Here is a 24938-nt window from a genome sequence, read left to right as displayed (position 1 = left end):
CACATGTTGTGTCATGTCATGTCACTGGGTGACAGGGAAATATTTCCACTAAAAGGAGAAGTCCAGCACAGAATATTAAGAACATAAAAAAAAGTTACAAAATGAGAGGAGGCCATTTGACCCATCTTCCTCGTTTGGTTGTTAAGAGCTTATTGATCCCATAATCTCATCACGCTCTGTGTAAAAAAGAAGTGTCTCCTATTTTGTGTTCTGAATGCCCCTTTATCTAATCTCCATTTGTTGCCTTGGAGTGGAACTTTTTGTATTTTTTTTTTATTTTTTAAATTTAGTTGTTGCCAATTATTTTTTTATTTTCTCCCAATTTAAAAATGGCCAATTATTATTTATTTATGCTCAGCTCACCGCTACCACCCCTGTGCTGACTCGGGAGCGGCGAAGACGAACACACGCTGTCCTCCGAAGCGTGTGCCTTCAGCCGACCGCGTCTTTACACACTGCGGATTCACCATGCAGCCGCCCAGGAGCTACAGCGTAGGAGGACAACGCAGCTCCTGGGCAGCTAACAGGGAGCGACCAAACACCACTCGGCTCCTGTGGACCGGCCTCGCTGGTTTGTGGTGAGCCGAGGACACCCTGGCCGACCGACCTTTTTTTTCCCACTTATCTACACACCATACTCCACACTGTTAAGGGGAAAAAAAGTTTTCACTGAGAAAAAAATGTATATATTAAGAAAATACAAAACTGAAAGATCATAATTGGATAAGTCTCTACCCCAGAGTTAATACTTGGCGGAAGCACCTGTGGCAGCAATTACAGCTGTGAGTCTGTTAGGATAGGTCTCTACCAACTTTGCACACCTAGATTTGACAATATTTGACCATTCTTCTTTACAAAACTGTTCAAGCTTTGTCTAGTTCCTTGGGGAGCGTTGGACAACAATCTTCAAGTCATGCCACAAATTTTCGATTGGATTTAGGTTGGGGCTGACTGGGCACTCAAGGACATTTACCTTTTAATTCCTTAGCTACTCCAGTGTAGCTTTGGCTGTGGGCTTTTGGTCGTTGTCTTGCTGAAAGGTGAACTTCCATCCCAGTTTCAGCTTTCTTGCAGAGGGCAGCAGGTTTTCCTCAAGGACTTCTCTGTACTTTGTTCCATTCATTTTCTCTTCTATCCTGACAAGTGCCCCAGTCCCTGCTGATGAGAAACATTCCCATAACATGATGCGGCCACCACCATGCTTCCTGTGTTGGGTTTGCGCCAAACATAACGCTTTGTATTTAGGCCAAAAAGTTTCACTTTCGTTTCGTCAGCCCACAAAACTTTGCCACCTGAATGTTTTTTTAAATACTTCAAATGGGATTCAAGGTGGGTTTTCTTGAGTAATGGCTTCCTTCTTGCCACCCTACCATACAAGCCAGATTTGTGGAGTGCTTGGGATATTGTTGTCACATGAACACTTTGACCAGTCTTGGCCATAAAAGCCTGTAGCTCTTGCAAAGTTGCCATTGGCCTCTTGGTAGACTCTCTGATCAGTCTCTTTCTTGCTCGGTCATCTAGTTTGGAGGGATGGCCTGATCTATGGTGGTCTTGGTGGTGCCATACACCTTCCACTTCTTGACCGTGCTCCAAGGGATAGTCAAGGCCTTTGTACCCCCTCTCTTCCCGCCCCCTTTTTTTTTTTATACCCAACCCCTGATCTGTGCCTTTTATCAACTTTGTCCCAGAGTTCTTTTGAAAGCGCCTTGATGCTCATGGTTGAGTCTTTGCCTTGAAATGCACTACCCAGCAAAGGGAACCTATAGGAACTGCTGAATTTATCCTTAAATCATTGAATCACTACAATTTAACACAGGTGGAGGCCACTTAACTTGGTGTGTGATTTTGAAGGCAGTTGTTTACACCTGAGCTAAGTTTTAATTTTTAATTAATTTTCTACAAATTTCTATGATATTTTTTTTCCCTTGGAAGTTGTGGGGTAGGATGTGTAGATAAATGAAAAAAAAAAAAATTAATGCATTTTAATTCCAGGCTATAATGCAAAAGGTGAAAATTTAGAAACGGGGTGTAGACTTTCTATAGGCACTATATCTGTTGCTCAGAAGCTTCTCTCACAGCTTTACTAAGCAGAGAGGAATGTGCATTTTGCACTGATGCAGCTTTTACCAACCAATGGAGGGCTCCTGTACCAGTGGTGATGCAGTGGCATTCAGGCTCCCTACCAGGCTGCCCAATTTTTTTAAGGGCACACACCATTACATGCTGGCTAGCACAGACATCTGCTGCTCCTGCTTTGTTTTCATTCTTGGCATCATTCACAACAGCTTCCGAAAAAAAATATAAAAATATATATTTTTAATATCCATTAAACCATTGTAATGTATCATTTTATACAGTGCCCTCCAAAAGTACTGGGACAGCGAGGTCTAACCTGTTATTTTTACTTTACAGTCAAGTAATTTGTATTTGTGATCTTGAGATTAATATGAATCAGTACAATAATATATGTTTTACTTTTGGGTAATTCCAGGCATACATTTGATCATATTAAAAAAAAAAAAAAAAAAAAAAAAAAAACATACTTTGTGTTCAACCCACTTATTTCAAGTGACCATAAGTATTGGGACACATTCACTTTAAGTAACTTTCAGGGTGTAAAAGTCAGCATTTGGTTGCATATCCCTTTGAAGCAATAACTGCATGAAGTCTGCAACCCATTGAGCTCACCATACTATTTGTGTAATCATTTGAGATGCTTTACCAGTCCCTTGCTGCAGCCACTTTGAGTTCTTGTCTATTCTTGGGGTGTTCTGACTTCAATTTTTTATTCAGCATGTACAATGCATGCTCAATTGGATTCAAATCTGGAGAGTGACATGGCCAGTCTAAGATTTTCCACTTTTTTCTCCTGATGAACTCCTTGGTTGCATTGGCTGTATGCTTTGGGTCATTGTCATGCTGCATGGTGAAGCGTCGCCCAATAAGTATGGAAGCATTTTCTTCTACATAAGCAGACAAAATGTTTCTGTAAACTTCAGAATTCATTCTTCTGCTGCCATCATTAGTTACATTATCAATAAAGACGAGTGAGCCAGTTCCAGAGGCGGCTATTCATGCCCAGGCCATGACATTACGGTACCTCCACTATGCTTCACAGATGAGGTGTTGTTCTTTGGAGCATCTGCAGTTCCTTTCTTTCTCCACACTTTATCCTTTCCATCACTTTGGTAAAGGTTTATCTTGGTCTCATCTGTTCCTATAACTTTGTTCCAAAACTCTTCTGGCTCATTTTTGTACATTTAATTGATTCAAGAGGGTAGAATTGAATTGACTATTAAAAACACTTAGTAGTTGCACTTAGTCATGTTTTATTTATTTATTTATTTATTTTCAGGCAACATGATTACAGTTCACAGTGAAAATCCCAGTTTAGACTTAACTGTCCCAGTACTTTTGGAAGGCACTGTATATTGTATCAAAACCAGTAATGATAAAGACATCTATTATAGCAATAATGATAATTTATACTCAATTAACTGCAGATCGTTTGAAGTTCACTATCAGAGAAGAAAAAAAAGACACGGTTTCTGAGGCAAAGTTGAATGTTGCAATGTTTAATAACACTTTAGTCTTATTAAATAGATTTAAGAGCAAGTAGCTTCAAATGTCATTTTAGTTATTAACCTTTCTCTTATTCTGAATGTTTTTGGGTTCTGTTGATCCTAAATTGAGTTACCATAATTTTCTCTATATCTGTCTTTATCTGTGGTCTGGACTGAACAGACTTCCTCGTTCCATTCAAATTATGTGACAAAATGGCATTTCACCTTGGCCTTCCCAGCCGACACACACTCACTATATGTACCATAGGCAGGGCCAGTATAGTTGAAAGGCACCACTGTCACATGGTTTGAATGGAATGAGGAAGTAAGTTTAGCTACATTAGTTTACTCTTGTGAATATGTATGCTATCTGCCGCACCTCACCCGCAAGGAGACGAATACATTTAGAAAGGTTTACGTACTGACCTGTGTAACACCAACCTGCACCTCTTTGCTGACGGAACCGCCTCCCTTCAACATCTCCCCCCTGCTCTTCAGAAAGCCCGACCCCCCACGCAAGAATCCAGTGGACATAAGCTCCAGCATTTCATCTAGCGTGGCCCGCTTCACATTCTGTTGCATTACTGTGTAGGAAAGTGGAAACAATGACATCATGTTTGTCACAGCAAAAGTATCATGTATCACTGAAGCAATCAAAATGGTTAGCCATTCATTCATTTGTGTGCCCCACTACTAGCTTGTCACACTTGAAAACCCACAGTATCAATAGAAATGATTATGGTCAACTTACCAGCTGCTTGCGTTGGCATCAAAACAGTGGCCATCACCGTTCCCAAAAGCTTGGATACTGCTACACGTACTCCATAATTCGACCCTTCCAGAGCTCTGAAACACAAGGTAGCTACATTTTCCAGTTCTGTGGTCTACATGAACACAGCTTCATTCTGGAGTTCAAGCAGGCACTGATTTGGATAAAACAAGACAATCATTACAGCATGCATTTTATAAATAACGAACTCTGCAATTGTTTTAGAGCTGAAAACAGTTTAAAAAGGTCTAATTAAGAAAATGATCAGTTAATTATGGGTCTAGTTAAGTAATTGAGAGATCAGCTGGAATGAAAACGAGCAGACACAGGGAGTCACAGTCTGCACAGTCTGAAAACTTTACATCCATCACCTGGAACCCCTCTCCAAAAATAAGTAAAGGTCATTATTTTTCCATACCTTTACTGCACATATAAAGCTAGAACTTGTAAATTGTCTTTTATACTCACCCTAGCTACTGCACATCGAACGGACAGTGAGTAAGAGCGAGCATTCTTGAAAATGTCCCCGGTGGCAAGAGGCAGCAGCACCTCCCAGTCCATTTAACACTTTCTGCAAGCTGAGCAGAATCTCGCCACGGCCCTGAGACTGTGGGATACAAAACAAACACAATGGGGATTCAGCACAGCAAATTTTATCAATCTTCTACTGTACAGTATGTGTTTCATAAAGAGCTTAGAGCTAGTGTTTCATAAAGAGCGAGAAGGCTGCTAAATCAAGATTTAGCATGAGTCTATTATCGTTTCCATCCAATCTGACAAAGGCTCTGTGACTGTCCTGCTAGCTAGTATGATTCTAGGTGACACGAATGATCGGTAACATGGTAACCGTACATGTGTGAATAAAAGTTGAAGATGGAGTACACTTGATTGAACAGACAAAAAATGAAGAACATTTTTAGAAACTAAAAACAACTATTCTGAATTCTAGAGGTGACCATCAATGAAATGTACAATTGAAAATAGTGTCTTATGCATTTTAACTGTATGCGTTTATTTAAATATTTAACAAAACTAAGCTTACGACAAGATTACTTTTAATTTGGCAATATATTATGCTATATTAAGGATACATACATTGTGCAGTACAGCTACAACAACCACCATCACACAGACACACTGAGAGGAATAACGAATGGCTCCTCCAAACTTACTCCGGAACATAAATCTGGACTTCATTATCCCAAAACATCTTTTAATTGTGCATTGTGCCTTTTTGTGCTTTCTATTAAAATTTCCGTCCGCTGGTGTTACAGGACAAAGAACTGGTCTCTTGGCAAGGCTGCAGGAAACACAGGCAATAATCCATGAAGCCGTTGTCTTACTAATTTCTTTGAAATTTGCCAGATACATAACATGCCAAAGCTACAGACACCTGTATTTCAGGTTGGTACAGCATGGCTTCTCTTGGTTTCATATTCAAGATCTCGTCTTAAAATATCAGTCAACTCTAGCATAAAATTTCCAATCAGTCTGTTACGTTGTTTGAGTTCATAATTGTTATATTCATGGAGCAGATTTGTTTCTTCTTATGAAATTTCTGTCGTAAAGTTGTAGTAAAAATAGTAGTAAAGCCACGATTAAAGGTTTGCCGTCGTCAATCAATGTAATACGATATTAATTCAGATTGGTTGACACTGTTAAAAAGGTAGCTATTAAAAGACCCCCTGGTTGATAGTTGGTGCGAAAATCTATGCAGGACAGGTACACACATCTCCCACCACAGTTTTGAAAATTAAAGCTATCAGTATGTTGAACAATTTGATGACTATGACTTACATCAATAGTAAGTACAGAAGAGCACAGAATAAGAATTAGTAATGAAGTGTTTAACCACAATTGCATAAGCAATTCTGTAGACATATGAAGAAATATCAGTGTGACATACAGCCAGGTGGATGAACAGACAGATAGGCACCACCATATATCCCCAGAATAAGAAGGAACCCTGACATGGAGGAAACACCTCCCAAAAATGTGGTCTACTTGAGCTGGATAAACCTCAATGGATTACATAAAGGTAAGGTGATAAATATATGTTAAATCACAATCCAGTATATATCATTTGAGTCAGATATGATGGAAACCAGAAATATAAGGGTTGTACATTTGGATAAATGCTGAATCACTTGCTACACAGCTGCTGCTCTGGAGCTGCCTGTGTAAACAAAGTCGCCACTGTCGCTAAATAGTGAGATAACAAAATAACCAGTTTCAAAAAACCACTTATTTCAATTAATTTTACAAACAAAAAATGTAGATCTGTTTGTTTCCAAAAATTTGAAACAAATGAATGAAAAATGCAAATCAGGGCAATATGTATCACTGTAAACTGCAAAGGTGTTAATTTCTGCAAGACCTTACCTCTGCACTTTTCAAAGCCTTCAAAAGATTGTTAATCATCTCTGGGAAGGAGCTGCCCAGGATTCGGCCCATCTTCTCATAAAAAGCACCAACGCAAGATACTGCAGCCCTGTAACAGCAAGAGAAGAAATGGTTATTTTGCTACAACATATTTGATCAGCCTTTTAATCCTGAACTGAAACAAAAACATGAACATAGTTGTACTCATGACTGGTTCAAAAGTTTGCAGCAAATGCAAGGAAAAATGGTGTGGCAAGAAACACATCTGCAATTTATCAGTTGAATGTCTCACATTTTATTTGGATTCATAAGCTACATTGGCTTTCCCATTCAATTGTATTTAAAGCATTCCCACAATCATGTTTTATGATTCATTGATGACCATTTATTATTTCCTTCAATAGTTTATCCTTCTGCAGATCTAGCTTGAATCTGTCCGTTTAAGAGCCCTCCCCACACCAAATAAGATACTGATTGCAACAGGTGCTTGTAAATAACACTGTAAAGCTATTGTATCTAGTATTAAAATTAGAGCATGTGAACAAGAGTAATCAAGTGATTACACCTCGTTAAAAGACAGCCCTTCATACCACAGAACTGGATACATGGCGAGATGGTTATGGTTACCAATTTTTCCCAGTTTTTACTCACAGTTTGGTCTGCATGTAAGCAGAAGTGTCATCCTTGCTCTTGATAAGGTCATTACACTTGTCGAGTGTCTGGAAGACTGTGAAGGTGTCGCCAATGCTATAAAGCGTAGCCAGGTTCTTAGCCAGCAGTTTCCTGGTGGAAGGTCCTGGGGCACTGCTGGTCAACCCAGTCAACTGCTCCACCAGCTTCTTCTGCTTCTCTTTCACATCACACACTACACACACACACACACACACACACACACACACACACACACACACACACACACACACACAATAAGTAACCACCTGCCACAAGTCAGTCTACTTTGATCAGATCCTCTCCAGAATCATATCAGCACACCTTTGTATGAAGGGTCAATCAGTTGCACTGGAACTGCATTTATTACACTTTCAAATTAAAAAAATACCTTATTAGCAGCAACAAGTACTTTACCCAGGAAGCGTAACCATTCAAATATAAAGACTGGTCTCTTGGCCTCTGTAATCTGAGCCAGGGCTTCTTCACTGAGCAACAGACTGTGGGCCAGCTCCATCCCACCTCACTGTACAGTAAAGCACTATAGGCTGCAAATACACTTCTGTTAATCCAGTCTCCCTTTGCCGAGTGCTTGATGAAATTAGCTTGTACTGTGAAACAGAACAAAAATAAACTTTATAAACACAGACGTCTGATATGTACTGTTTCCTGAAGAACAGACATCACTGCAGATGGTCATGTACCAAATTAAACACCCTACAGAATTGCAGAATCAGTGCATTTCCATGGTAGGCATTTCTATATTTTTATCCAACCCTTATACTGCATTTCCTTAACATTAAATATTTTCTAGAACAAGATTTAATGCATGGAAGCCAATTGTATTACATATAGGGCCTCTGATTTTCATTTTTTATGAATTTCATTTTTCGATGCTTATTTTGAGCTATTTTCGTGTTTTATGTAAATCGTTTTTTTTCAGTGCTGTCGCTTTTTATATACTTTATGAAATTACTGTTTTCGGTTACTTTCCAAAATGCTTGGCCATTTTTTTTCTGTTAAAATATGTATAGTTACTCGACAGTACTTGCACACTTAATTTGTATCTTCTTTCCTTTGTCTTCCACAACAAAATCCTTATGGTCATGGGCACATTCTTCTGGGGTTTTTGTGTATAGGCATTTTTTTTACATTTCACCACAATTTGCAATTCTGTTTTTAATTCTTTTAGTTTAATGACAAAATACCTAGGGAATGCTAACAGGTGTATGCTAATTTCCGTTGTGTGTGTGTGTGTGTGTGTGTGTGTGTGTGTGTAATATATATATATTATATATATATATATATATATACCAACTATCTCAATTACCAACTATCTTGAATTCCTATTTACTCAATTACCAACTATCTTGAATTCCTATTTACTTTTTTCATTAGTTCTTTTAAAATGGTCTTTTGGAAGTGTAATAGTAAAAGTACTAGGGAGAAGCAGACAACATTGTAATACTCCACACTTTAGCCACAAAAAAAACATCCTTTAAAGCCGAGAACTCACTCCTTTCAGGATTTGAATCCTATTGAGCTTCCTTTTTCCTTGGAACCACTAAAATCCCCATGTGAACATACCACTGTCTTATACAGTGCATGCATTGTAGCAGGTAGTACCACAGCAGCACCGATCAGCCACTATAAGGGTAAGTCTGTGTACCAATCTAAACTACTGTGCATATCCTTTTAACAAGGATCTAGCATCAGAATGCAGTGGTAAGTAATCTTTAAGATCAAATCTCTGTAAAATGCAGTTTCCTAACCTATATCTATACCATGAAACTAACTAGTATCATTTTCACATGTAGTCACAATACAAGCTATAGCTAGTTGCACAAAAGTAAAAAAGGTGACTACCTGTATCATGTTTTTATAACTCTTCATTTTAAATTCCTTCACGTAACACCATAATAAAATGACATCATTCTGTTATGCCTACTTAGTTTTGTTTTACTGTATTTTTCAGGGAAATTACCTGTCTAGCATCATTTATACTGGAAACTCATTACTGTAGTTATCTTCTGCCAACAATTTCAAGAGACCATTGTCTGCCACAATCTTAACTGGGGCTGACAGTTTTGATCTAATTGTGATGCCTATGGAATTAAACAGGTTTCAGGGAGAAAAAAAAAGGCATATGATCTGATTTGAAGAGGCAGATGTAGAACACAGAGGAAGCAACCGTGTTTTCCTGAGCAATGAACTAACAAATAATACACTGAACAAAAATATAAACGCAACATGCAACAATTTCAAAGATTACACTGAGTTACAGTTCATATAAGGAAATCAGTCAATTGAAATAAATTCATTAGGCCCTAATCTATGGATTTCACATGACTGGGAATACAGATATGCATCTGTTGGTCACAGAAAACCACCTGGTGTGACCACCATTTGCCTCATGCAGCGCGACACATCTCCTTCGCATAGAGTTGATCAGGCTGTTGATTGTGGCCTGTGGAATGTTGTCCCACTCCTCTTCAATGAATGTGCGAAGTTGCTGGATATTGACGGGAACTGGAACACACTGTCATACACGTCGATCCAGAGCATCCCAAACATGCTCAATGGGTGACATGTCTGTTGAGTATGCAGGCCATGGAAGAACTGGGACATTTTCAGCTTCCAGGAATTGTGTACAGATCCTTGTGACATGGGGCCGTGCATTATCATGCTGAAACATGAGGTGATGGCGGCGGATGAATGGCATGACAATGGGCCTCAGGATCTCATCACAGTATCTGTGCATTCAAATTTTCATCGATCAAAATCATTGTGTTCGTTGTCTGTAGCTTATGCCTGCCCATACCATAACCCCAACCCGCACTCTGTTCACAACGTTGACATCAGCAAACCGATCGCCCATACGATGCCATGCATGCTGTCTGCCATCTGCCCAGTACAGTTGAAACCAGGATTCATCCGTGAAGAGCACACTTATCCAGCATGCCAGTGGCCATCGAAAGGTGAGCATTTGCCCACTGAAGTCGGTTATGACACCGAACTGCAGTCAGGTCAAGACCCTGGTGAGGACGACGAGCACGCAGATGAGCTTCCCTGAGACGGTTTCTGACAGTTTGTGCAGAAATTCTTTGGTTGTGCAAACCCACAGTTTCATCAGCTGTCCGGGTGGCTGGTCTCAGACAATCCCACAGGATGTGGAGGTCCTGGGCTGGCGTGGTTACACGTGGTCTGCGGTTGACAAGGCTACAACAGATATAGTTGTTTTTTGTCGTAGAAGATGTAAACCAATTAAAATGCATTGAAATAACCAGTGCAGTAAAATAAAAAGGGCAGACTGAGTGAATTAAAGAAAATTACAATGAACACAAACTGGTATGCTGCAATTCATGTATAGGCAAAAACAAAAAACCAAAAAAAAAAAACGGTGCATTCTTACGGTGACTTCTTACCTGCCAGGCGAATACACCTTGGGGTCCATTATTATTACAGTATACAATAATTACCCCAACTTAAACAAGCATTTGTATTACCTAATCACTGGAGATCAATTCTTCCATTAGTAAGTGCGTTTTGAAGGATTCAGCATCGACAAAATGATCAAGACTACAGCACGTATTTGAACAGACTGACTTGACAGGCCCTTTAGTTACTGGATAAAATGTATTGTAACCAAAGAGCTTGTCTGCACTAAGCTCACGAGACAGTATTTACAAAAACAAATATGTAGGCTTGCTTATTATTTCAAGGGCTTGAACTTTAAACTGCAGACGAGATGCCTCATCTTTCTTTTGAACACAGACACTATTTCAATTTAATAATAAAACTTTTTTTTTTTTCAATCAAGACGTCTCTTCTTTTATTATCTCAGCGAAGCAGTAAATAATGAATGACAGAAACGTTCACAATTGTATAAGTAGAAGCAACGACAGTCCTACAAACTGTTTTTACCTCACATAATACAATAGATGACAGCGCATGTAATACTGTAATAGCACCAAACAGTACATTAATAACCCAGCTCGTTTATTTCCTACCAGATGTTTCTCCACCAAATCGCCCGGCACAGGTGACACTGAAATGTTCTTATCTAGTTTGTAGTATATATATAAAAAAAAACAAAAAACATATAATGGTAAAACTAATGTGTTCTTCGTGTCAATATAGGGTTAATTAAAAAAAAAAAACAGCAACATTTCACACATTTGTTAAAACGTGTACATCATTGTAACCGTCATTTCAGTAATGTAATTCAAATTGTATGTTTTAAACCGGAACACAACATTATTCTGCTCTCAGTTCCCGGGCGGATTATGTAAAATGCAACCCAGCACATCGTCTTATTAGTGTTTCCTGCATAACAGACCTACTGTTGTTAACTAGTGTATTGGTTTTGTTTTTTCCATTTTTTTGAAATTACAATGGCAGAGGAGGAAGATGATTATATGTCAGACGCTTTTATATCTAAAAAGTAAGGCCTCATTTCCTTTTTAGTAAACGTGTTTAGCAAGTCCATTTAATCGTAGATGTACTGTAAATTTCAATGTACCACCTGGTATGTGCAATTATGCATTAGATTTATTTTACTGACAGTTGTTAAGTTGACAAACTGTAAGATGGGCTATGTTAATATAAAGCAAGATAAATCATACGAACCACACACGTTATTGTTACAAAATGCATTGTAAGTACCTGTAAGTAATTTAAAAGTTCAAACGATAAGAAATGTATTTCTTCACGTCTTTATTACAGGTCATTATTTGTGTATATATTGAGTTGTTTAGCCTTTTTATTATTGTTATTCTATTTTACATTTTTATTGGAAAAAAGGCCATATGAGCTATAATTAGGTCGTTTACAACGACGCAAACAGCAAGTTCCAATCACATAAAAACACGGAACACATATTTAAAACTCTACACATCATACACATACACAGGGCTTCTTCAAATAGTGGAACAACATTTTTTTTTTTTTAATTGACGATGCAAAGTTTCTGATCTAAGTCCGTCGGCAATGCATTCCAATCTGAAACTGCAGCCAAAGCAAAATATTTCCTTCCATTAGGCTATATAAGGTAGCAGGATCCTGTTGGAGAGCTGAAATGTAAAATGTGAAGGCATTGGCCATATATTTTAGATGAGACCCTTGTAACCTCTTCTGTCTGACCCACCAGGGAGGATCAGAGGCCAGGGATGCCCATGTTGCGGAGAGAGAAAGAAGCCCTGAGGAAGGAGGAGCACCACAAGGAGATGAATATAAAGAACAGGCAAAAGAGCTTCAAAGAGGAAGAGCAGGAGAGGAGGGAGGCGGTGATGAAGAGCTCATTAGGCAATGAAAACAAGGGCTTTGCTTTACTACAAAAGATGGGGTACAAAGCAGGTCAAGGGCTTGGAAAAGCAGGTGGGATTGTATGAAATGCATTAAACACATTAGGTTTTCAGAAGATGATTAACAAATAAAATGTTCACCAGATATAGATGTGTATCAGACATTTATACCAATGTCTGATACACATGTATGGAGTGAACATTTTATTTTTTTAATTCATATCCATATCACACACACAAACTCTGGCTGATATGTGTATATATCCAGCACCCAGCACTAGACAGCTGTATTTTGTTGAGGAGCAGTCAGACACAAACTAGTTCTTATTGCAGTCAATGGTTTGTGGTGTGTCTTAAGGTGTTTTCACAGGGTTCCGTAGCTACTCTTCATTGTAGGCAAGGTCTTCCAGTGACTTTACTAGTAGCAGCAAGCAAAAAACAGATTTAACATATTTACATTAAGGGCTTTCACCCTGCCACACTTATAATTTCTGTGTTTAAATGTCATATTTTTCCTTTTATATATAGCACTTGAAAATCATCAAAAGTAAACAAAACTACATTACCTTTAATTATTAAGCATCCCTATAAATGGAGCATATGTTTTAGTAAATTTTGCAGCTGCCACCACTAATCCAACTGCTCATATAGGTTTGAGATGATGTCTTCTTATTTTCAGTGTTAAGAAAACTCCTTGATCAGCGAGATATTGGCTTCATATTTAGTATACAGATTCTCTCAATAAAGTTCCATTCCTGGTGTAAAATCAACCTCTGTTTTCAACTCTGGCCAAAATGGTAAAGACCACACATTTGGTTCATAGTTGTATTTTGGAGTTCTCTTGATCTGGTTTCATTGTAATTGCATTTGTTGTAACCTGCAGCCATATCTCAGAAACCATCAATGATCTATACTTATTTCCCAGGAAATCAGGGATGTTTTGTTTTTGTTCATGCAGTGAGTAATTTTTGATGCAACGTGTACTGTAGATGACCATTGACAAACATGCTTGTGTACTTCAGGAGCTGGCAGGGTTGAACCTATCCCAGTGAACATTAAAACAGGTAAGAACATTTTAAATGTAAACCCTAATAATTCAGCTATATCCCTATGCAAATGTTATCTTGTGATTATGCCAGGTGACACCAGTTGTTTGAATGTACTTGAGTTTTAAGGTTACATTTTGAGAATCGCATTGCCCTGAAACCTAATGTTTGTGTGCATTATGAGTTAATTGAAATACTTAATAGTGATTTCTGTGTATATGCTGCTGACCGCAAGTTAAGAAAGTCATAAAAAATTATAATTGTAGAAATCAACAAACCATCAACAACCATTGTTGGATTACAGTAAACAATATCTGACCATTGTTCAGTTGCTAAGGGGGTCAGTGCATGTCAGGTAAGTCACCCTTGAAACCGAAAGTTCATGGATTTTGATACTCTTTGGCAGGAATGTTGGTGCCATAGAGATATAAGATTTCACATTTCTAGGTCTACCGGTTTTTATGTGAGAGGTCACCAAATGTTTGACCCAAAGTGGCTCCCAGATCAGACCAATGACATAAAAAGTACCAAAAATCTTTTTTTATTGTTAATGCTACAGTAAAAAGTAAACTGTTGCTTGAAAGCTATCTTTGTGCTCTATCTAAATATGCATATATATATATATATATATATATATATATATATATATATATATATATATATATATATATATATATATATATAATCACGAGGGGTCTTGATATCTCCAGTCTCTGAGTCACAGATATCTCTCTCTCTGACTATTTTTTAATAACTGCCAATATTAATCTTCTCGCACCTTCAGCTACTATTGATACTGTGATTTACTTCCATCCCCAAATTCTGCAAAATTCTACAATACTATCAGAATGCGTCTCTTCTTCCCCTCTGATTGGTACTCTTCCATCTTCGGTCGATGATGCGGTGTCCCTCTACAACGCCACCCGTACTCAAATCGTCAACATAGTTGCCCCGCTTCCAAACAGAACAGTGAAGAAACATTGCAACTGTCCATGGTATACCCTCGAACTTCGACTGTTTAAGTCTGCCTGCCGCAAGTCTGAGTGCAAATGGAGGTCGTCTGGACTAACAGTTGAGAGCTATGGACCAATCACCTCAGTAGCTACAGACGTGCTCTCGCTGCTGCCCGGGTGAAGTACTTCTCTAAAATCATATCCATGGGACACGGTAAACCAAATATTCTTTTCAAAACCATTGACCAAATCCTGCATCAAGCCATTGATAAACCCACCTCCCATTCTTCATCTTCCTCTCTTACCTGCCATAATTCCTCCTCTTTCTTTTGGAACAAAATCGACACAATTTATTCTATGTTGTCCTACCACAAACCCAGTTTAGTACTTGACCACTTTGACTCTCCTCCGGTTGACCCTCCTGCTCTCTCTTTTTCTCCTCTCTCCATTACTGATGTCTCCAGTCTAGTGTTTCTCTGTGCTTCTGACTTTGCTCCTTCCATTTGGTACACTCTGAACCTGTCCCTTGTTTCAGGCCTGGTTCCTGCTGACCTTGACCAGGCTGGCTTATCCAACTTCCGTTGCATATCCAATCTTTCCTTTCTTTCCAAAACTCTTGAAAGGGCTGTGCCACCCAGCTGATGAAACATCTCACAGATAACAATCGACTTGCATCTCTGCAGTCTGGCTTCCGGCTTCATCACCGTACCGAAACTTCTCTGCTCTGGATTGTAAATGATCTTCTCCTTAATGCTGATACTGCTGCTCCCTCTGTCCTTGTCCTCCTTGACTTAACTGCTGCTTTTGATACCATAGAGCATAGTGTTCTTCTTGACTGCCTTCAGAAGTATGCTGGGATCTCTGGAACCTGCCTCTCCTGCCTGTTCTTTTACCTATCTGTTTTCTAAGATGGAAGCAGTGCTGAAGCAAACCTGGTGACTTGCGGTGTCCCTCAAGGGTCTGCTGTTGGGCCTCTTCTCTCTACATGTTTCCCTTGGGTCACCTCATCTGCCAACATAGCCTCTTTCACTCCAATATGTAGATGACACCCAGCTCTACCTAAGACTAGATCCTGGATGTCCCTCTGCCATGGTCTGGCTCTCGGCTTGCATCCAAGAAATCGAGGCCTGGATGTCTGCCAGTTTTCTTCAGCTCAACACTAACAAATCTGAACAACTTCTAGTAGGATCAAAAACTCAACTCAAGAATCTCAATATTGCTTCCTTGAACCTCGGAAACTGTTTGCTGCTGCCTTCCCCCACTGTACGAAGTCTTGGTTTACTTTTGGATAGTAACCAGTCCTCCTTTCGATGCCCAAATCTCCTCTGTAGTCAAATCCTCCTTCTACCATCTCTGATACATCTCAAAGGTCTGTCCCTACCTTTCCCTCCAGATGCAGAGATACTCTGTTATGCATTCATCTCCTCTTGACACGACTACTGCAACTCTATGGTGGCACCATAAATCGACTGCAGCTGGTTCAAAATGCCGCTGCTAGGATCGTTACCAGATGTAAAAAACATGATTACATTACCCCCCATCTTGCCCAGCTACACTGGCTACCTGTAAAGTTCAGGATTACTTTCAGAATTCTCCTGCTTTCCTGCAAGGCCCTTTATCACACAGGTACAAAGTATCTCTCCAGCCTGCTGACTCGTTGTGACACTGCACACAAGCTGAGGTCCTCTGACTGTGACCTGCTTGTTATACCCAAGCAAAAGTGCACCACACTCAGAGAGTGTTCTTTAAGCTTCATGGCCCCAACTCTCTGGAACTCCGTCCCAGCTTTAGTGTGTGGAGCTCCTACAGTCGCTCGTTTCAAATCAACTCTCAAGACCCACTTGTTCTCTCTTGCTTTCAATGCTCTTTAACCCTTAGCGGTCCATTTATTCAGCGCTTATCAAGAGCGTCAGGTCCAATTTATTGTCATATGTAATGTTTATTTTAAATGTGCCTTTTAAAAGTTTTTTTTTTTTCAAAGTAAAACAGGTTTAAAAGGCACTGCATAGCAAAGGACACTCAGTACTGTATCTCCAGCCAAGCTGCAACCCTTGTCTGCTGTATTTTTCACATACCTCTTCATAGTCTTACATACTGATGAATCCTCTCCTGATCACTTGTTTTATCACCAAATTCCTCAGTAATGTGATCCAAGTCATTATTTTATTACTATAACATCTCAAAAAGCTATGCAAATATCTGTGATGTTCTTTGAGCGCTGCAGAAGCAGCTCTCTCCTTTGTTTGTGTCTGTGGTGCAGGGGCTATGTGTATTGCTCAGATACGCCCCCCTTTTTTTTTTCGCCACCTATCGGTCTCACTTGGCCATTGAAAGATTTTCTCTTGCTTTTTTCCGGAGGAAAAAAAACTAGAAAGCTGTGCTTGACATCATTTTGTTGATGTCGGACAATGTCTGACATCAGACTGGAAAGGGAAAATTGTAATGTCGGACCTGGTCCGACATAGGACCACAAAGGGTTATGCCTGATATCTGTGATTAACTGTTGTCTAAACTGCTATTTCAGTTTTTTCACTCCATGTTATTCATTTGATTCTGTATGACACACACATCCACAATGTTTAGAATTCATATCCTTGCCCAGTATTTAATACAATATGCCTGTATTTAATGTATTTGCATTGTTTTTTTTTACTATTTGTATTTAATGTACTTTGCCCTGTATTTCACTATTTAATGTATTATGCATTGTTCCTCGTTATCTTGTAAAGCGCTTTGATGGTGGTCCACTATGAAAGGCGCTGTATAAAATATAGATTGATTGATTGATTGAAAACTCTGGGATCTTGATAGGATCAGGAGGTATTCCCATTACATTGTATAATTGTAGTTTCATGGGTGATAAATATATGAATGACTAGAAAAGAAAAACAACTTGCTCAACGTGTGCTTTTAATAATGTAATAACATTGGCACAGCACAGGATGTGAATGGTTATGGTTCATACACATAGTGGAAAGACTGATGTGATGAGGTAAGTTCACATAAATGACAAAACGTGCAACACTATTACAGTCTACATTGACTCGGTTGATTACCTTCTTGAGCACTGTTGTTGCCTCCTACAGTTCTTTACTTGGCAATTTGTAGGTTCTTCCTGTTGTCATGGTGGAAGTCACCAACAGGATGATTTGGTCTCGTCCCACAACCAAGATATCTGGATGCTGTGGAGAATGAAAAACTTTGTGCTGTTCAGCAGGATGCAAAAACTTGACTGACTTCATCACTTTCTGGCAGATTTTTTTCAACAAAAGCCAGACGCCATTTGCTATTGTATTGGCAAGCAACATAGTTTGCAATATTTTCCATCAGGATAAGCTCTCTCAGGCTGCTAACTTTTTTATAGTTTTTCCCACATCTTACGCAGCATCTGGACAGAAGGAATGGAACTGTTGCGTTCCTGTTATCGTCACTGATGCATTCAGCCAAGCTTGCAAGATTTTCTTCTCAGTGTCATCTGTTGGGATATATTAAAAATGAATGCCGGGGAGAGCATGCCTAGCCTTCAAAAAGGGGCTTTTGGGTGAGAATAGAATCATTTGGCCTTTGAAGGCTTGTTTTATCTGCAAGTTGCTTGACTGTTCCACCAATGGCATCACAGGGCCCTTGCCCATGGCTCACTGAAAGAAGTGCCATTCTGCTGGCATTTTGAAGTCTTGCTGGTGATATGCAAGTTTTTTTTGGTTCTTGTCCTGCAAGGCAGCACCATCCAAGAATTAAAATAGATGTTTCACCTCAATCTTTGTTTTCAGAATTGCAAAGAGCCTCTTCACAAATAAATGGACAGCAATGGTGTCATGGGTCAGGCAATGTAATGAGTGAATACCTCCTGATCCCATCAAGATCCCAGGCTGATTTTTTTGGTACAAACTTTGATTTTGGTCATCCATGTTGGGGCTGACAGACTAAGTGAGGTCAAAGGTCATAATTGTATTTGACATTAAATATAATAAAGGTGACTAGAGCATAAAGAGAGCTTTCCAGCAATAGTTTACTTGTTACTATAGCATTAACTATAATTTTGTTATAAATAATAAAGTTATTGGTACTTTTTATGTCATTAGTCTGATCTGGGAGCTGTTTTGGGTCAAATATTTGGTGACTTCTCACATAAATACCGTTTGACCATGTCAAACTTGGCGAAATCTTATATCTCTATGGCACCAACATCCCTGCATCAAAATTGGAAGAGGTCAGGCCAGAAACCTTCCTGAAGTGATTGATTTGACATGGACTGACCCAAAGGTTGTCTGCTGTGTAAATTATTAATCAGCCTTCCACAGTATTCATCAGACCATATAGTTGTTGAGAGTACAATATTTAGCCTTTTTTTTTTGTTTGTTTAATGAACCTTTACTGCTCAAAAGTGAAAAACATGTGAGTTAATTTCTTTTCTTAAGATAGAGGTGGGATTGGGCTAGAGGAGGTGAAAAAGAGGAAAGCTGAAGAAAAACTTGAAAATTATAGGCGAAAGATTCAAGTCAAACAGCAAGTAGAGAAGCAAGATCTTGAAAACTTCAGGTATGCATTAGACTTGTAATGTATAAGTAGCTCTATTGGGACTGTGTTCCATTATACTAATGAAAAAGTAGTTATAAGGGTTGAATAGTGAGATACACATTCAGTTAAAGATACTTCATTCAGAACTTCCAACACTGATAAAATTGATTAAAAGAATATTTTTTTTGTAATATTTCATTTCTTATCTGTTTATCATATTATATGTGTTCTTTTTAATCCTATGTTGTATCTGTTTACTTATTTTCTATTCTTAATTATTACAGCACAAATTGATTCAATGTGATTTTAAAAGTCAAATAAGGAAGCATATTAGCTGTGCACTGAAGTCCATAGTTATGTTCTGTCTGTGATGGTTTTTCCAGACTAAGGATGAGAACGGAAAAAGAAGAGCGGCAGATAGAGGCAGACCTCTGGAAAAGCCAGCGGGCTTGTGAACAGCTCGATAGCCAAAAGGTTAGTGAAACAAAATAGCGTGCATTTAGTTTTTTTGTTTTTTTTTTCCTAAAAAAGCTTGGCCTTCAGGGGCTCTGGTACTAGCTTCGCTGAGGTACTTGCTTGAAAACCTGGAAACTTAAAAAAAAAAAAAAAATGTCCAAATACAACCCAGGTAACAGGACCTGACCAGACCCCCATATAGCCCCCCTATGTACAGTATATGAATGCCTATGATCTGTAACATGGGATGTGAACTTATAGTGTTGTTAATAGAGAAAAGTTTCTGGAAAACAAAGATTAACAAAACCAATAAGGGACTTGTAAGAATGCTAATAAGAAGTAAGAAAATGCTTTTTTTTTTTAGGACATGGTTACGTCTTTTAGACCAAGCTATTTAAATTACAAATGCTTACAGTTACCATTTTGGTACTGCCAGCAGTAATATGTGCAACCTATTTGAATAGCTACTGACACTAAGTTTGAATGTGCCATTCAGACTTAGATGTAGTTATTTAGACCAAACAATATATAATGCAGACAGGTTGATTACTATTCTGATTATTAATACATTTTGTTAATCTGACCAAAAACATGGTGTGGTATCTAGATAAGAGGCCAAGACATACAAGGGGAGGGGGTTAGCCCCTGTTATTCTGTGTCCCTTTTGTACGTATCACATTTATAGCTGACCCCTTTATTTTATCGTAAATGTGAAATGTTGTGGAAGTATCCTGGTTCCCCCATAAAGTTTAGTTCTATATGTCACACTGGTTACTCCAGCTAATTAGAATAAATGGTGGAGCTCAATGTCAATAATCACTGTAATTGGCTTATTATATTGTGTTTTATAGGATATCACAGAGCCCAGGGAACCTTGGTATTGGCCTGCCTCTAAAACTGAGAAAGTGGAGGAGGAGGAGGAGGAGGAAAATGAAGAAACAGAGGAAGATGAAGGAGAACAACTAACTGTAAGTAATTCCCTCAACTAGTCATGCATTTCCTTGGTGATTTCACTTGGAGAGTGGTGGATTGACCTTGGAAGTGAAACAATACCAACAAAACCTCAAACTATAACAGATGTTTACTAACTTTTAAAAACTGCTTAATCCAGAGACTTGTGTAGAGAATTTATGGTAGTATTTTGTTAACATATACACACTTTAAGGGACCTACAATTTTTAAAGGGTAACCAAACATTTTAAGAGGTTATGTTTAGGATGGGGTCATTATGATTAATCTGCATTTCTGTTTTCTTACATATGCATGCTAGGTGTGGCTAATGGGATTCATTAAAGCTAATTTACTATTGAGAGTCTGATATGTTGTGGCAAAGTGCCCCGCCCCTGTGTGTATTTTGTGTTGTGTGTTGTGTGTTACTGTTGGTGTATAGTCATTGGTACACTGGATATAAACAGGTCTGTGTAACACAAGTGTTTAAAATGTATATTTGTATTTAGGCACGAGGATTGCACAGCACTTCACGTGCAAGTAAAAAGTAATAATATGTGAGCACGGGGAATTGCACTTTATTAATTCACATGCAGATGTACCGCGACTCCAATTGAATGATTGCTTAGCAATCGAGTCTCGGTACAGCTGCATAAAAGCAGCATGTTTTCACTCACTCGGGGTTGTGTGTTCGGTGTGTGGAGAACAGGATTGAAGACGGAGGTTATAATAATAATAATAATAATAATAATAATAATAATAATAATAATAATAATAATAATAGTAGTAGTTAATACTTAAAATATCAGCTCCCCGTGTTTGTCTGTGTAGTCTTTTTTGTTTGTCTCTTTAATTTGGCGAAAGTGCCGTGTCCTGTGTTTTTGTTTGTTGCAACCTTTTTATTTACTGTTCTGTTCATTCATTAAATGCTGAACTCAGCTCCACCCAACTCCACCTCTCTCTTATTTATTTCCTGGTTCCTGTTTCTGGTCTGACGTCACACACTACAGCCGTCTTTGTGGCATACGCGCATTAACCATTGATTTTTATAACATGCTCATTATAAAACAAAAGCATGTTTGGTGGGTGGGTGTTAAGAAGCAAAAGGTTGATAATTTAGAAGCTGCTGTTTGGTGGACTGTAGTGGTTGCTGAATAAATTAGGCCCTTTGAAATCCTTATTAGATGACATAATCTACCGTATATTCCTTTCAGTATTGATTTTTTTTTATTTTTTCAAATGCAGAGAAAAATGCTCAAAATTTTTGCCTATTGGTGATTTGTAGAAGTAATCTGTATGCTTTTTTGTCTCTGGAATCATAAAGGGGAGGCTTCCAAATCTGAAACTTTCCACCACACCCTCCAATAATAATATTGAAAGTGTCTAAAAGCAGGATTGTGATTTTGCATTACAGTAGGTTTTGCAACTGAGGGTTTTTAGCATGTCTAAAATGAACAGCTATGTTTTTGTCAGGATTTCCTTGGTTTTCATAATGTGTTCATAAAGTAACTGCTTACCAAACAACCTCCTTAGTATTGTTATATTATTATGCTGTGAAACATGCAGAAAACTGAAACTGTTTAAATTTGAAAGACTTGAACAGTTTTTATAATTGGACGATATCCTGACAATTTCTCTGCCATGAACTTTTATTTAGTATTCTAAATCCTTACGATGAAATGATACAGTACGGTTTGGATAAACAGACACCATAAAGAGTCTGTTGACATCAGCCTGCCGCCAAGCAAATGACCGATTTCAGTTGAAGTCAGGACTTTAAAACACGACCAAAGCTGTTGTCAATAGCTGTACTAAGTAAACATTAGAAAATCTGTATTTTTCACTTTGTTGAGTAATACATAGTACACAAGTTTGAAACATTTCAGTAGTTGCAACAACCCTATATTTTTTCTTTCAGTCTTTTGAAAAGTTGCAGATACTGACATCATATTTACGAAACGTTCACTTCTACTGCATCTGGTGTGGTACATCATACGATGGTAAGATGAGAAGGAATCCCATCCAGTCATTTTGAATTAGCTGATAATTTTTGGATTGCCACAGCACTTGTGTGTCATCTTGTTTATTATTTTGCCTATTTTTTCAGGGGGTATAACTATCTATTCAGCGATACCAATATATTTAATAAAAAGGGGTTTGATTAGAGTTAATGGCAAATAAATCTCCCACCCCAAGTTCTTAATCATTCATAGGGGTAACAAGCACTGTAATTATGCTAACCTCTCTCTTCCTTTGTAATCCTACAGATGATGAAGACTTGTCTTCAAATTGCCCTGGAGAGACTGCTGCAGATCACGACTAAAGGTGCAGAGGACAAAGACCATAAATGCAAGATACCCTCTGTAAAAAGTCCGCACAAAAAAGATGTAATAAACGTGTAACAGGTGGCGACGATAACTGGCTCGTCAATAACATTCACAGTCACTTGACCAGGACTAAGAAGCTATCTTCCCCTATTTTACCATTTTCATTCTGTTCAAACTCAGTTTCAATGGTCATAATGTCTATTATAATATACTATATGAACCAAGTATCTAATTGTGTTATCAATGTATGTTTTTTTATTTATTTTTTTATTTTGTATTCCACTTTCTTATGTAGACAGAAAAAGGTGTTGTGAGAAACACATTCTGATATTTCAAAGTATTGCATCAGATTTGCTAACTAGAAAGTTAATGTGTACAAATTACCTTGATGATTCTTGCAAAGAAAAAAACATGTTCAATTTTGCTTCCAAATAAACCAACCAATAGTCAATAATTTGTTCAAAACATTTGTAGAATAACAAAACAAAAACGTTGTACATTGGTGAGGGTTCTATTTTATTTTGTTTTGATTTTATATTTAATAGTTTTATGTTTTCTGGTGAAAGCATCAGGAGTATTCTCATAATTGTTAAAATAAGTTCTCTCTTGTGATGATGTGTGTAACTGGCACATTGACCATATTCAGTTGTATGATATATTTTAGTTTTATAAAAATGGTGAGCATAAAAGTTAAAATATGGTTTAACTTTAAATAAATACATATTTTGTCAAGCTTGTAAATGATGGGAGTCTCCTGGTAAGCTCACAGGAGACAAATGGGTCCTCGTCAGGCAAATGGATATAGGGTGGTGGTTACTACGTTAATCTTTAGTGCAGTCCTTTGAGTGGAATCACATTATTAAGTTCCAATTTTGATTTATTGACTGGATAATTCAGTTATTTCTTTTTTTCATGTTATTAGTGTGAACGTTTTTATTGTTGTATATTTTTGTATACAGTTGCCCTACATACAGTACTGCAGTTACTTACAGTATTGCATTCTGGTACTTAACACGTTATGGGCTCGATTCTGATGAAACGAGTGCAGTCGCAGACACTAGTTAAAGTCAAACACATCTGCCCCGTAGTGCATGGCTTCTCCAAAAGTGTGATTCTGATCAAAATAAAAACCCAGCGCAAGCGCATTTAATGGCACAGTGACAGCGCCCAGCCAATCAATACTGAGTAGGTTGCTATCCAATCAGGACAGAATGCGCTTGCGTCACCACAAGGCTCCGTTTTGAATGTAGAAGTGGTGATCATGTCGAGTGGCAATAGTACAGGGCAAGAAAAAACAGCACAAGTCAGAAAAGCAAGTAGTAGGTCACTCGCCGAGAGAATACGTAAATCACGCTTCACAACACAGGAGGTTGCTATATTAATAGAAGAGGCAGAGGCATGTAGGGCAATCATTTATTATTTATAATAATTATGCAAGGTACATTATTTAATGGCACTGACATTACTACATGTAAAGTTTAAAATACTTACTACCCTCCTTGATCTACCAATAGCAGCAGCTGATTCATTTTCTTGCGGGACATGAAGTGCCGCATCACGTTCCCTCTGAGCTTGTAATATACTAGAGTTTCAGTATAATCAGGGCTTTAATTCCTAGGGAATATTTCCTGGAGCCCAATCATCCGTCATTGTCAGTCGTCTATTTGGGACCCCATTGCGCTGTCATCAGAATTGCTTCGGCGAATATGTTGATAATATCACACCACAAAATTTATGCCGACATGTGGCGATGGGGCAGGCGCTACATAGCGGCGCAGGATATATCTTCAGAATACCATTTCAGCGCAGTAGGGTTTTTTACGTCTCCGCTGACTTCTCGCTGCATGAACCGGTGTCACAGGAAATAAGTTAGCCGTGAAATAAGTTAGCGTTTGCCTTTTTGAGCCTTTCTCCGCACGCGCAAATTTTAGAACTTAAAGGCAAGGTTCTGTGGAGATTTATCCAAGATTTTACAGATGCCATTTGTATTTATTTAAAGAAACG

General features: G+C 38.3%; 1 protein-coding gene and 1 pseudogene across 1 annotated transcript; one reads left to right on the top strand and one right to left on the bottom strand.

Moving 5' to 3' along the window:
- Nucleotides 1-8012, bottom strand: part of LOC121317679 — a 32508-nt pseudogene extending 24496 nt beyond the window's left edge.
- Nucleotides 8013-11675: 3663 nt separating this feature from the next.
- Nucleotides 11676-24855, top strand: gpatch11 (G patch domain containing 11). The gene is made up of 8 exons (XM_041252896.1): nucleotides 11676-11827; nucleotides 12533-12759; nucleotides 13709-13750; nucleotides 19104-19224; nucleotides 19587-19677; nucleotides 20511-20627; nucleotides 22526-22607; nucleotides 22875-24855. Exons 1-8 carry the CDS (start codon nucleotides 11778-11780, stop codon nucleotides 22928-22930), a joined length of 786 nt encoding a protein of 261 aa, XP_041108830.1. The 5' UTR covers nucleotides 11676-11777; the 3' UTR covers nucleotides 22931-24855.
- Nucleotides 24856-24938: the final 83 nt, after the last annotated feature.

The sequence above is a fragment of the Polyodon spathula genome, chromosome 6, assembly GCF_017654505.1.
Source record: "Polyodon spathula isolate WHYD16114869_AA chromosome 6, ASM1765450v1, whole genome shotgun sequence".
Classification (NCBI taxonomy): Eukaryota; Metazoa; Chordata; class Actinopteri; order Acipenseriformes; family Polyodontidae; genus Polyodon; species Polyodon spathula.
Note: the sequence above shows the minus strand (reverse complement) of the source record. Positions and strands in the feature narration are given on the sequence as shown.

Coding starts and splice junctions, on each gene's coding strand:
- gpatch11 (XM_041252896.1), top strand. CDS start 11,778: ATGGCAGAGGAGGAAGATGATTATATGTCAGACGCTTTTATATCTAAA. Junction 12,760..13,708: donor TCAAGGGCTTGGAAAAGCAG/GTGGGATTGTAT, acceptor TGTGTACTTCAG/GAGCTGGCAGGGTTGAACCT. Junction 13,751..19,103: donor CCCAGTGAACATTAAAACAG/GTAAGAACATTT, acceptor TCTTTTCTTAAG/ATAGAGGTGGGATTGGGCTA.